The sequence below is a fragment of the Mustela lutreola genome, chromosome 3 (assembly GCF_030435805.1).
Source record: "Mustela lutreola isolate mMusLut2 chromosome 3, mMusLut2.pri, whole genome shotgun sequence".
Taxonomy (NCBI): Eukaryota; Metazoa; Chordata; class Mammalia; order Carnivora; family Mustelidae; genus Mustela; species Mustela lutreola.
In genome coordinates, this window is record NC_081292.1 from 203,116,432 (window position 1) to 203,131,415 (window position 14,984).

The 14,984-nt window shown below is 37.9% G+C and overlaps 1 protein-coding gene across 1 annotated transcript in view; it reads left to right on the forward strand.

Moving 5' to 3' along the window:
- The window catches only part of DNAH7 (dynein axonemal heavy chain 7), a 263,533-nt gene that overhangs the window by 23,192 nt on the left and 225,357 nt on the right, over positions 1–14,984 (forward strand). Inside the window, exon 6 of the mRNA XM_059168545.1 lies at positions 14,453–14,540. Within this exon, the coding sequence (XP_059024528.1) occupies positions 14,453–14,540 (88 nt within the window). The remainder of the gene's footprint in view (positions 1–14,452; positions 14,541–14,984) is intronic.

The window sequence follows — 14,984 nt, forward strand, 5'->3', positions numbered from 1 at the left end:
TGGTACAGGTCTGTGAATCACCAGGTTTACACACTTCACAGCACTCACCAAAGCACATACCCTCCCCAATGTCCATAATCCCACCCCCTTCTCCCAAACCCCCTCCCCCCAGCAACCCTCAGTTTGTTTTGTGAGATTAAGAGTCACTTATGGTTTGTCTCCCTCCCAATCCCATCTTCTTTCATTTATTCTTCTCGTACCCACTTAAGCCCCCATGTTGCAACACCACTTCCTCATATCCGGGAGATCATATGATAGTTGTCTTTCTCTGCTTGACTTATTTCGCTAAGCATGATACGCTCTAGTTCCATCCATGTTGTCGCAAATGGCAAGATTTCATTTCTTTTGATGGCTGCATAGTATTCCATTGTGTATATATACCACATCTTCTTGATCCATTCATCTGTTGATGGACATCTAGGTTCTTTCCATAGTTTGGCTATTGTGGACATTGCTGCTATAAACATTCGAGTACACGTGCCCCTTTGGATCACTACGTTTGTATCTTTAGGGTAAATACCCAATAGTGCAATTGCTGGGTCATAGGGCAGTTCTATTTTCAACATTTTGAGGAACCTCCATGCTGTTTTCCAGAGAGGTTGCACCAGCTTGCATTCCCACCAACAGTGTAGGAGGGTGCCCCTTTCTCCGCATCCTCGCCAGCATCTGTCATTTCCTGACTTTTTGATTTTAGCCATTCTGACTGGTGTGAGGTGATATCTCATTGTGGTTTTGATTTGTATTTCCCTGATGCCGAGTGATATGGAGCACTTTTTCATGTGTCTGTTGGCCATCTGGATGTCTTCTTTGCAGAAATGTCTGTTCATGTCCTTTGCCCATTTCTTGATTGGATTATTTGTTCTTTGGGTGTTGAGTTTGCTAAGCTCTTTATAGATTCTGGACACTAGTCCTTTATCTGATATGTCGTTTGCAAATATCTTCTCCCATTCTGTCAGTTGTCTTTTGATTTTGTTAACTGTTTCCTTTGCTGTGCAAAAGCTTTTGATCTTGATGAAATCCCAATAGTTCATTTTTGCCCTTGCTTCCCTTGCCTTTGGCGTTGTTCCTAGGAAGATGTTGCTGCGGCTGAGGTCGAAGAGGTTGCTGTCTGTGTTCTCCTCAAGGATTTTGATGGATTCCTTTCGCACATTGAGGTCCTTCATCCATTTTGAGTCTATTTTTGTGTGTGGTGTAAGGAAATGGTCCAATTTAATTTTTCTGCATGTGGCTGTCCAATTTTCCCAGCACCATTTATTGAAGAGGCTGTCTTTTTTCCATTGGACATTCTTTCCTGCTTTGTCGAAGATTAGTTGACCATAGAGTTGAGAGTCTATTTCTGGGCTCTCTATTCTGTTCCATTGATCTATGGGTCTGTTTTTGTGCCAGTACCATGCTGTCTTGATGATGACAGCTTTGTAATAGAGCTTGAAGTCCGGGATTGTGATGCCACCAACGTTGGCTTTCTTTTTCAATATCCCTTTAGCTATTCGAGGTCTTTTCTGGTTCCATATAAATTTTAGAATTATTTGTTCCATTTCTTTGAAAAAGATGGATGGTACTTTGATAGGAATTGCATTAAATGTGTAGATTGCTTTAGGTAGCATAGACATTTTCACAATATTTATTCTTCCAATCCAGGAGCATGGAACATTTTTCCATTTCTTTGTGTCTTCCTCAATTTCTTTCATGAGTACTTTATAGTTTTCTGAGTATAGATTCTGTGTCTCTTTGGTTAGGTTTATTCCTAGGTATCTTATGGTTTTGGGTGCAATTGTAAATGGGATTGACTCCTTAATTTCCCTTTCTTCTGTCTTGCTGTTGGTGTAGAGAAATGCAACTGATTTCTGTGCATTCATTTTATATCCTGACACTTTACTGAATTCCTGTATAAGTTCTAGCAGTTTTGGAGTGGAGTCTTTTGGGTTTTCCACATATAGTATCATATTAGAAAATTGTTTTGCGGGGGAGGAGTCAAGATGGCGGAGAAGTAGCAAGCTGAGACTGCTTCAGCTAGCCGGAGATCAGCTAGATAGCTTATCTAAAGATTGCAAACACCTGAAAATCCATCGGCAGATCGAAGAGAAGAAGAACAGCAATTCTGGAAACAGAAAAACAACCACTTTCTGAAAGGTAGGACCGGCGGAGAAGTGAATCCAAAGCGACGGGAAGATAGACCCCGGGGGGAGGGGCCGGCTCCCGGCAAGCGGCGGAGCAACCGCGCACAAAATCAGGACTTTTAAAAGTCTGTTCCGCGGAGGGACATCGCTCCAGAGGCTAAACCGGAGCGAAGCCCACGCGGGGTCAGCGTGGCCTCAGGTCCCGCAGGGTCACAGAAGGATCGGGGGTGTCTGAGTGTCGCAGAGCTTGCGGGTATTGGAACGGGAAAGCCGGCTACAGAGACAGAGCCGACAGTAAGCTCGCAGCTCCGTGTTACCTTGAACCGGTCGCAGGCTCGGTGAGCTCGGAGCGCGGCCGGAGGTCAGGCAGACGGGAGTAACTGGGCGCTGTTCTCTGAGGGCGCACTGAGGAGTGGGGCCCTGGGCTCTCGGCTCCTCCGGGCCGGAGACCAGGAGGCCGCCATTTGTATTCCCGTCCTCTGGAACTCTACGGAAAGCGCTCAGGGAACAAAAGCTCCTGAAAGCAAACCCGAGCGGATTACTCACCCCGGCCCCGGGTAAGGGCGGTGTAATTCCGCCTGGGGCAAAGACACTTGAAAATCACTACAACAGGCCCCTCCCCCAGAAGATCAACAAGAAATCCAGCCTAGACCAAGCTCACCTACCAAGGAGTGCGGTTTCAATACCAAGGAGAGCAGCAGAATTCCAGAGGAGGAGAAAGCCAAGCACGGAACTCATGGCTTTTTTCCTGTGATTTTTTTTAGTCTTGCAGTTAATTTAATTTTTTCTTTTTCATTTTTTTTTTTTTTTTCTCGCCTTCGGGTAAAATTTTTTTTTTTTTTAACTGTTACCTTTTTCTTTTTTAACGATTTTTTACTAGTTTATCTAATATATATATATATTTTTTTACATTTTTCTTAGGTGTTTTCTTTTTTAAAAAAAAAATTCTTTTCTTTTTTTTTTTTTTTTTCTTTTTTCTTTCTTCCTTTTTGAACCTCTTTTTATCCCCTTTCTCCCCACTCACGATTTTGGATCTCTTCTAATTTGGCTAAAGCATATTTTCCTGGGGTTGTTGCCACCCTTTTAGTATTTTACTTGCCCCTTCATTTACTCTTATCTGGACAAAATGACAAGACGTAAAAATTCACCACAAAAAAAAGAACAAGAGGCAGTACCGAAGGCTAGGGACCTAATCAATACAGACATCGGTAATATGTCAGATCTAGAGTTCAGAATGACAATTCTCAAGGTTCTAGCCGGGCTCGAAAAAGGCATGGAAGATATTAGAGAAACCCTCTCGAGAGATATAAAAGCCCTTTCTGGAGAAATAAAAGAACTAAAATCTAACCAAGTTGAAATCAAAAAAGCTATTAATGAGGTGCAATCAAAAATGGAGGCTCTCACTGCTAGGATAAATGAGGCAGAAGAAAGAATTAGTGATATAGAAGACCAAATGACAGAGAATAAAGAAGCTGATCAAAAGAGGGACAAACAGCTACTGGACCACGAGGGGAGAATTCGAGAAATAAGTGACACCATAAGACGAAACAACATTAGAATAATTGGGATTCCAGAAGAAGAAGAAAGTGAGAGGGGAGCAGAAGGTATACTGGAGAGAATTATTGGGGAGAATTTCCCCAATATGGCAAAGGGAACAAGCATCAAAATTCAGGAGGTTCAGAGAATGCCCCTCAAAATAAATAAGAATAGGCCCACACCCCGTCACATAATAGTAAAATTTACAAGTCTCAATGACAAAGAGAAAATCCTGAAAGCAGCCCGGGAAAAGAAGTCTGTAACATACAATGGTAAAAATATTAGATTGGCAGCTGACTTATCCACAGAGACCTGGCAGGCCAGAAAGAGCTGGCATGATATTTTCAGAGCACTAAACGAGAAAAACATGCAGCCAAGAATACTATATCCAGCTAGGCTATCATTGAAAATAGAAGGAGAGATTAAAAGCTTCCAGGACAAACAACAACTGAAAGAATTTGCAAATACCAAACCAGCTCTACAGGAAATATTGAAAGGGGTCCTCTAAGCAAAGAGAGAGCCTACAAGTGGTAGATCAGAAAGGAACAGAGACCATATACAGTAACAGTCACCTTACAGGCAATACAATGGCACTAAATTCATATCTCTCAATAGTTACCCTGAATGTGAATGGGCTAAATGCCCCTGTCAAAAGACACAGGGTATCAGAATGGATAAAAAAACAAAACCCATCTATATGTTGCCTCCAAGAAACACATTTTAAGCCCGAAGACACCTCCAGATTTAAAGTGAGGGGGTGGAAAAGAATTTACCATGCTAATGGACATCAGAAGAAAGCAGGAGTGGCAATCCTTATATCAGATCAATTAGATTTTAAGCCAAAGACTGTAATAAGAGATGAGGAAGGACACTATATCATACTCAAAGGGTCTGTCCAACAAGAAGATTTAACAATTTTAAATATCTATGCCCCCAACGTGGGAGCAGCCAACTATATAAACCAATTAATAACAAAATCAAAGAAACACATAAACAACAATACAATAATAGTAGGGGACTTTAATATTCCCCTCACTGAAATGGACAGGTCATCCAAGCAAAAGATCAGCAAGGAAATAAAGGCCTTAAATGACACACTGGACCAGATGGACATCACAGATATATTCAGAATATTTCATCCCAAAGCAACAGAATACACATTCTTCTCTAGTGCACATGGTACATTCTCCAGAATAGATCACATCCTCGGTCCTAAATCAGGACTCAACCGGTATCAAAAGATTGGGATCATTCCCTGCATATTTTCAGACCACAATGCTCTAAAGCTAGAACTCAACCACAAAAGGAAGTTTGGAAAGAACCCAAATACATGGAGACTAAAGAGTATCCTTCTAAAGAATGAATGGGTCAACCGGGAAATTAAAGAAGAATTGAAAAAAATCATGGAAACAAATGATAATGAAAATACAACGGTTCAAAATCTGTGGGACACAACAAAGGCAGTCCTGAGAGGAAAATATATAGCGGTACAAGCCTTTCTCAAGAAACAAGAAAGGTCTCAGGTACACAACCTAACCCTACACCTAAAGGAGCTGGAGAAGGAACAAGAAAGAAACCCTAAGCCCAGCAGGAGAAGAGAAATCATAAAGATCAGAGCAGAAATCAATGAAATAGAAACCAAAAAAACAATAGAACAAATCAACGAAACTAGGAGCTGGTTCTTTGAAAGAATTAATAAAATTGATAAACCCCTGGCCCGACTTATCAAAAAGAAAAGAGAAAGGACCCAAATAAATAAAATCATGAATGAAAGAGGAGAGATCACAACTAACACCAAGGAAATACAAACTATTATAAGAACATACTATGAGCAACTCTACGGCAATAAATTTGACAATCTGGAAGAAATGGATGCATTCCTAGAAACATATAAACTACCACAACTGAACCATGAAGAAATAGAAAGCCTGAACAGACCCATAACCAGTAAGGAGATTGAAACAGTCATTAAAAATCTCCAAACAAACAAAAGCCCAGGGCCAGACGGCTTCCCGGGGGAATTCTACCAAACATTTAAAGAAGAACTAATTCCTATTCTCCTGAAACTGTTCCAAAAAATAGAAATGGAAGGAAAACTTCCAAACTCATTTTATGAGGCCAGCATCACCTTGATCCCAAAACCAGACAAGGATCCCACCAAAAAAGAGAGCTATAGACCGATATCCTTGATGAACACAGATGCGAAAATACTCAACAAAATACTAGCCAATCGGATTCAACAGTACATTAAAAAGATTATTCACCACGACCAAGTGGGATTTATTCCAGGGCTGCAAGGTTGGTTCAACATCCGCAAATCAGTCAATGTGATACAACACATCAATAAAAGTAAGAACAAGAACCATATGATACTCTCAATAGATGCTGAAAAAGCATTTGACAAAGTACAACATCCCTTCCTGATCAAAACTCTTCAAAGTGTAGGGATAGAGGGCACATACCTCAATATCATCAAAGCCATCTATGAAAAACCCACCGCAAATATCATTCTCAATGGAGAAAAACTGAAAGCTTTTCCGCTAAGGTCAGGAACACGGCAGGGATGTCCATTATCACCACTGCTATTCAACATCGTACTAGAGGTCCTAGCCTCAGCAATCAGACAACAAAAGGAAATTAAAGGCATCCAAATCGGCAAAGAAGAAGTCAAATTATCACTCTTCGCAGATGATATGATACTATATGTGGAAAACCCAAAAGACTCCACTCCAAAACTGCTAGAACTTATACAGGAATTCAGTAAAGTGTCAGGATATAAAATCAATGCACAGAAATCAGTTGCATTTCTCTACACCAACAGCAAGACAGAAGAAAGAGATATTAAGGAGTCAATCCCATTTACAATTGCATCCAAAACCATAAGATACCTAGGAATAAACCTAACCAAAGAGACACAGAATCTATACTCAGAAAACTATAAAGTACTCATGAAAGAAATTGAGGAAGACACAAAGAAATGGAAAAATGTTCCATGCTCCTGGATTGGAAGAATAAATATTGTGAAAATGTCTATGCTACCTAAAGCAATCTACACATTTAATGCAATTCCTATCAAAGTACCATCCATCTTTTTCAAAGAAATGGAACAAATAATTCTAAAATTTATATGGAACCAGAAAAGACCTCGAATAGCCAAAGGGATATTGAAAAAGAAAGCCAACGTTGGTGGCATCACAATTCCGGACTTCAAGCTCTATTACAAAGCTGTCATCATCAAGACAGCATGGTACTGGCACAAAAACAGACACATAGATCAATGGAACAGAATAGAGAGCCCAGAAATAGACCCTCAACTCTATGGTCAACTAATCTTCGACAAAGCAGGAAAGAATGTCCAATGGAAAAAAGACAGCCTTTTCAATAAATGGTGCTGGGAAAATTGGACAGCCACATGCAGAAAAATTAAATTGGACCATTTCCTTACACCACACACAAAAATAGACTCAAAATGGATGAAGGACCTCAATGTACGAAAGGAATCCATCAAAATCCTTGAGGAGAACACGGGCAGCAACCTCTTCGACCTCTGCCGCAGCAACATCTTCCTAGGAACAACGCAAAAGGCAAGGGAAGCAAGGGAAAAAATGAACTACTGGGATTTCATCAAGATCAAAAGCTTTTGCACAGCAAAGGAAACAGTTAACAAAATCAAAAGACAACTGACAGAATGGGAGAAGATATTTGCAAACGACATATCAGATAAAGGACTAGTGTCCAGAATCTATAAAGAACTTAGCAAACTCAACACCCAAAGAACAAATAATCCAATCAAGAAATGGGCAAAGGACATGAACAGACATTTCTGCAAAGAAGACATCCAGATGGCCAACAGACACATGAAAAAGTGCTCCATATCACTTGGCATCAGGGAAATACAAATCAAAACCACAATGAGATATCACCTCACACCAGTCAGAATGGCTAAAATCAACAAGTCAGGAAATGACAGATGCTGGCGAGGATGCGGAGAAAGGGGAACCCTCCTACACTGTTGGTGGGAATGCAAGCTGGTGCAGCCACTCTGGAAAACAGCATGGAGGTTCCTCAAAATGTTGAAAATAGAACTGCCCTATGACCCAGCAATTGCACTATTGGGTATTTACCCTAAAGATACAAATGTAGTGATCCAAAGGGACACATGCACCCGAATGTTTATAGCAGCAATGTCCACAATAGCCAAACTATGGAAAGAACCTAGATGTCCATCAACAGATGAATGGATCAAGAAGATGTGGTATATATACACAATGGAATACTATGCAGCCATCAAAAGAAATGAAATCTTGCCATTTGCAACAACATCGATGGAACTAGAGCGTATCATGCTTAGCGAAATAAGTCAAGCAGAGAAAGACAACTATCATATGATCTCCCTGATATGAGGAAGTGGTGATGCAACATGGAGGCTTAAGTGGGTAGAAGAATAAATGAAACAAGATGGGATTGGGAGGGAGACAAACCATAAGTGACTCTTAATCTCACAAAACAAACTGAGGGTTGCCGGGGGGAGGGGGTTGGGGAGAAGGGGGTGGGATTATGGACATTGGGGAGGGTATGTGATTTGGTGAGTGCTGTGAAGTGTGTAAACCTGGTGATTCACAGACCTGGGGATAAAAATATATGTATATAAAAAATATATGTTTATAAAAAATAAAAAATAAAAAAAAAAAAAAAAAAAAAAAAGAAAATTGTTTTGCATTGAAGTTTTCACTTCTGAGTGCTTTTTTTTTTTCCTCTGAAGTTCACCCCGCAGTGGTTGTTTCAGGGAGGATCTATGAGGCGTAAAGTTGAGATTTTTCATCTCTGTAAAGTTCTGTGTTTTGTCCTTACTCTTGAATTAATGGCTAAGCTGGCTACAAAACTAAATGATAATCTTAATTTTTACCTTATATATGAAAACATTAGATTGAAAAATATTGGGAGTGTTATTTTTTAGCATGTACAATTTCCCCCCAGTTTTATTAAGGTATTATTGACAAAACAACTTTTTTAAAGATTTAATTTATTTAAGATTTATTTATTGAGAGAGAGCATGAGAGATCACAGGCAGGGGGAGGAGCAGAGGGAGAGGCAGACTCCCCACTGGGTGGGGAGCCCGATGTGGGACTTGATCCCAGGACCCCAGGATCATGACCTGAGCTGAAGGCAGACGCTTAACCAACTGAGCCACCCAGGCGCCCTGACAAATAAAATTAGGGCATATTTAAAGTTTGCAGTGTGAGAGTATATGTATATGTTGTAAAAGTATTCCCACAATCAAGTTAATTAACAGATTCTTCACCTCACATCGTCAGCATTTTTTTTTTTTTTGTAAGAATCTATAGTTTCTACTCTCAGCAAAATTCAGTCATGCAATATAGTACTTTCAACTGTAGCCACCATGGCATGTATTACTGTTGATGAGAAGCCTTTGTCACTCTAGTTGTCATTATTTTATTTGCAATTTATATTTGTACTCTATCACCTCTTTTTTTTTTTTTTCCTGAACATTTTATTTTCATAGCCTTCTAGATAGGCTTAAGAAGAGCTTTACTGAGCTGTGGTTCACCTACCACTAAATTAATCCAGGTTAAATGTACTACTGAATGAATTTCAATAAATTTCTATGGCTGTACAACCTTAACCAAAATCTAGGTTTAGAATACTTTTATCATCTGCTAAAAATTATTCCCATTCCAAATAATTCTCTCTGCCACTGGCTGCACCAGACAATCATTGATCTGTGTTTTGTTTTTATTGTTTTTTCTTTTCTAAAATTTCATATAAATGGAATCTTACAATATGTATGCTTTTAAAATCCTTTCATTTTGTTTATTGTTTCTGGTTTGGGACTATTTGAAAATGCTGCCATGAACATTTGAACACAAGTCTTTTTGTAGATGTGTGTTTTCATTTCTCCTGGGTAGATGCCAAAGTGTAGAAATGCTCAATTGTATAGTAGGATATGTTTAATTTTCAAAGACTTTGCTAAACTGTTTCCAAGTGGCTATGCCATCTTACATTCCCACAAGCAGTGTAAGAAGTTCCTAGTTTTTCAACAACCTTGCCCACACTTTGGTTAGAATAGGCAAAACAAAACAAAAACCTTTCAAGTAGATGTGTTATTTTATCTCACTGTGGCTTTAAGTTGTATATCCCGAATGACAAATGATGATAAGTGTCTTTTCTGGTGGTTCTTTGACATTCATATAATATCTTTGAAATGTCTAAGTCTGTTGCCCATCTTTAAATTGGGTTATGTTATATTTTTGTTAATACATTCTAAGAGTTCTTGATATATTTCCTTTACAAGTCTTTTATCAGATCTATTATTTGCAAATATTTTTTTCCAGTCTGTGGCTTATCTCTTCATTTTTGTAACAGTACTTTTTTGAAAGTAAAAGCTTTCAATTTTAAGGAAGCTCAATTTATCAATTTTTTCTTTTGTTGATGTTTTTGGAGTTCTATTTAAGAATATTTTCCTATCACAAGATTTTTCTCCCATGTTTTCTTAGAAGGTTATAGTTTTAGCTCTTATATTTAGATACATGATTTAGTTTAATGGCATATCTATAGTATGAGCTAAGGTTGAGGTTTGATTTTTTTCCATATAGATAGCCAAATGTTCCAGCCTCCCACTGAATTACCTTGACACATTTGTTAAAAAACATTTGCCCATGTGAGGGGTTCTATTTCTGTTCCCCTGGTCTATATGTTCATCTTAACATCACTACCACGCGGTCTTGATCACTTGAACCTTATAGTCAAGTTTGAAATTAGTTTAAATCCACAACATTTATTATCCATTTCCAAAATTGTTTTGGTTATCATGAGTATTTTGCATTTTCATACATATTTGAAGACTAGCTTGTCAGTTTCTGGGGAAAACAAACAACAACCTAGGATTTAATAGCTAATTGCATTGAATCTGTAGGCCAATTTTGGGATAATTGTCAATAATACTGAGTCTTCTGGCCCATAAACATGTTATTTCTCTTCATTTACTTATTTTTTCTTTAATTGTTCTTAGCAGTGTCTTGTATTTTAATGTATGAATCTCGTTTTTAAAAATCTCCTTTTAAAAATATCCTAAGTATTTTTTGCTGTAAATGGAATTATTTAATTTTCTGATTGTTCTTTGTCAGTATGTAGAAAAATCAATTGATTTTTACTTAGATATCTCACATCCTAAGACCTCACTAAAACTTGCTTACCAGTTCTGCAGCTTTTTAAAAGCTTCCATGGAAATCCCTGTGTATACAATTATGTTGTCTTCAAATATAGTTTTACTTCATTTCTGATGCCTTTCTTTTTTCTCACTTCTCATTTTGTACTTAATTAGGTTCTTCAGTATATTGTTGAATAGAATTGGTGATAGTCGACTTCCCAGTCTTAGTGGAAAACATTTAGTCTTTCACATTTATGTAGATGTTAGCTATAAGTTTTTAAGATACCCTTTATCAGGTTGAAAAAGATACCTTCTTTTCCTGGTTGGCTGAGAGATGTTAGTTATCATAAAACGAGTGCTGGATTTTTGTTGAATGCTTTTTCAGGGTCCATTGAAATAAGAATTTGGTTTTTATCCTTTAATGTTTTCATATAGTATATTACATTAAAGGCTTTTCATGTTAAAGCTTGCATTCCTGTCACTTAGTCATTATGTATAATCTTTTTTTGTGTGTTGCTGGATTTGACCAGCTAATATTTTGTTAAGAATTTTTAGGTCTATATTAATGAAAGATACAGGTGTGTACTTTTATTGTCCTGTCTGGCTTTAGACCTCAAGATGAGTTGTGAAGTGTTTTCTTTGTTTTCTGAATGGGTTTAGGTAGAATTAGTATTATTCCTTCTTTGACAGAACTTTTTTTTTTTTTTTAAGTAGTCTCTGTGCATAGCATGGAGCCCAGTGTGGGGCTTGAACTGACAACCCTGAAATCAAGACCTGAACTAAGAACAAGAGCCGGATGCTTAACTGACCAAGATACCCAGAGGCCCTGGACAGACTTTCTGAAGCCATATGAACCTGATGTTTTCTTTGTGGGAAGATTTTTATCTATGAATTCAGTTAGTAAACTTGATAGGTATCTATTCAGATTTTCTTTCTTCTTGAGTCAACTTTGGTGTTTTTGCTTTTTAGGGGTCTCTTTTCACTTAAGTTGTCTAATTTGCTGGCATAAAGTTAGATAACTTCCTTATTTTCAGCCATTCTAGTAATTTTATCTTTTAGCACCTGCTAGACTACAAGACCAGGATCTCCTAGGCAGAATGGTCACTTTCCTGCGTGAATGATGGCCATGTGTTTTTTCAACCCCATTTTATCTGTCCTCTCTCTTCTTTTCATGTTTCAAAAATTTGTTGAAATATCTCCTCTGCTGATGACTCTCTAGTCTCTTTACAATGTTGGTTAAAATTACTACCGTGTTCACAAGGAAACTTGAAAAAAGGGATGTTTTTGCTACTGTCTTGACTCAAAATCACTATTGATTTAATAAAGAGAAAATCGATATAGTTTTTTCATTTTCAGGAAATAAGGTACACCATATTTTCTCTTTAGTCAGGTAAAATGTCTCCTATATTGATTTATTTCTGAAAGGAATATTGTTCTGCTGGAAAGAACGTGGCAGTTTGGACGCACATGTGGATGGGCAAATCCTTATTTTTTGTACTTAATTAACTACATGACAGAGAGGAAGTTATTGAATCTGAAATTCAGTTTCTCATCTGTGAAGTGAGAATAATTTCTCTGTCTCGTCTAACAATAGGTGTGAGGATTAGAGATAATGTATGCGAAACTATTGAGGGGCTGACTAGGTGATCAATAAAGAAGGTTTTTATTATTACTATTTCCAGCAAGTAGGATCTTTGCCTGTAGCCACAGAATGATTGAATCCTAGAATTTTAAAGCTGAAAGGATCTTCGTGATGACTGCAAAAACCCGGGCAGCTGCCCTCGTCACCCCCAACCTTCTCCTTCTTCCCTTTCTTGACCGTGCTGCACTCTTTCAGGCAGGCAGTACTCATACGGAGGATGAAGCTTGGTATATTCTCCGGGTTCAGCAAGTTAAATAACATGGGCATTTCTGCCATTAAAAAACATCAACAACCCAGTTATTGGGGTCATCTACTTTAGGGTGGCAGAGTTTGTATGCAGGTGTCCTGATTCTTGAGGTCCATTACTGTCCCATTAGTAACACTTTACAATCAAAATAATGACAAGGCTACTTTTGTAGTTAGAATAGTCAGTGCTTCTCATTCCAACTACAGAATACCTTGAAGATCTGGAGCACCTACTATGTACTGAATTAAGCTGAGACATTACCCGAGGCATTGCATTGGCTCTTTTCTCTTCCATATAATGGAAAAGAATGTGAAGTTCACAAAATATTTGATTCCTGGATTTGCAAAAGACAAAATAATTTAGAAGATGCATCTGGCATCTATCTTAGTATTGTGTCTCAGATGGATATTCAATAAAACTCCAATCTTCACTCACTAGACTGTTAGTGGGAGGGACTGTTTTGTTACACAGCATCACTGACCTGTAATCCTAGATGAAGTTGGGATGTAGAGCCTGATGCATTCAATGATGAGTAAGTTAAAGCTATCCCAGAACAACTTAATTTTCATGAAGATGTGACCTATGTCTTTCTCCACAGTAGTGCCCAGAAGAAGTCACAAAATGTGGCCTGTAGGGGCGCCTGGGTGGCTCAGTTGGTTAAGCATATGCCTTCGGCTCAGATCATGATCCCGGGGTCCTAGGATCAATCCTGATCCTTCATCGGGCTCCCTGCTCAGTGGGGAGCCTGCTTCTCTCTCTGCCTCTGCTGTTCCCCTTGCTTGTACTCATGCTCACTCTCTGCCCCTCCTAAAGTGGAGTCTCTAAAAAAATAAAGACTTGATTTTTAAAAAATGTGGCTTGTATAGAGTTTGAATTTAATTACAGTTATCAACATTGTCCATTTATAGACAGGCAGTAATAAATACATGAGAACATATAAACTTTCACTCTTTGCTAGCTTATTCTGTATATCTCTAGATATCTGAGAAATGATCTTTTCAAGAATGTACCTGTCTTTGGGAAAACTAAAAATCTTTTCCCTCAGTGCTCTTTTAAATCCCTTATTTATAAATAACCATACATATTTTAGCAATAATGCAAGAATAGTCTTACAACATTTTAAAGAAGAGAGAGCTTGAGTTTGGAGAAATGAGGAAGAATAGGTAAAGCTCATCAAGAAGAATGTAGCCTCTGGATTTGGTCTTGCAAATCACTTCCAATAGAACTGTCTCTCTATAAATAAAGAGAAAGTGTTCTGGGTGGAATGTGGTATCAAACAAATATATGTTACATGTACTATTAATAAAACGTTCCAACAATTCATTTTTTCTTAAGATTTAGTAGAGACAGCCTGATGTTTTGACAGTAGACCCTTAAACAACTTAGGGGGGTTCTGGACACTGACCCCCGCCACAATTGAAATTTCACGTATAGCTTTTGACTCTACAAAAATTTAACAACTAATAGCCTGCTGTTGACCAGGAGTCTTACTGATAATAGAAGCAGTTATTTTATACATATTTTTTGGTTATATGTATCATATACCGTATTCTTACAATGAAGTAAAGTAAAGAAAAGATTTAGAAAATCATAAAATAATTTACAACACTGTACTGTAAAAGAAGTGTATGTGAACCCACACAGTTCAAACTTGAGTTGTTCCAGGGTCAACTGTATATCCATTGATGTATATTCTAACTGCCCTTTTGTATGATTGAATAGTGTGTTTATCATTTTCTTAGGCAACAAGATGCGGTGTTAGACTCACCTAGTCCTGGTGAAAGCACGTTTCCCAAACTGACCACTTCTGCAATAGAGAAAGACATTTTGGTAATGGACTGTCTCTTTTGTCAGTATACTTGAATGTAAAGGAAGCAGTTGAAGATGCCTGTAAACTTTTGAGCTTACCCTGTGCTCCTTTCTGGTGTGGAAGTAAATATGGAGTTCCACAAAATTGCTCTACGGGATGAATGGAGGAAATCATTTTCCCCACTTGCCATCTAAGACCACAATGAAAAATCTCGTTTACCAGCTCCCTTTGTTAGAAAGAGCCTCGGTCGTGTATAGCTTTTATATGTCTTTATTCTTCCATGAGAAATTCTCTTAGTTATATAAAGTATACTTTACAGAGCATATTAACCTACTTAAAATATAATTATTCTATTATTTTGAATACTGAAGAATTTTTAAAAATTAAATATCGAAGACTCTAACATTGCTGATTTGGAAGTATTTTGAAAAAATACTTGGATGTTTAAAATTTTTCTAATGAGT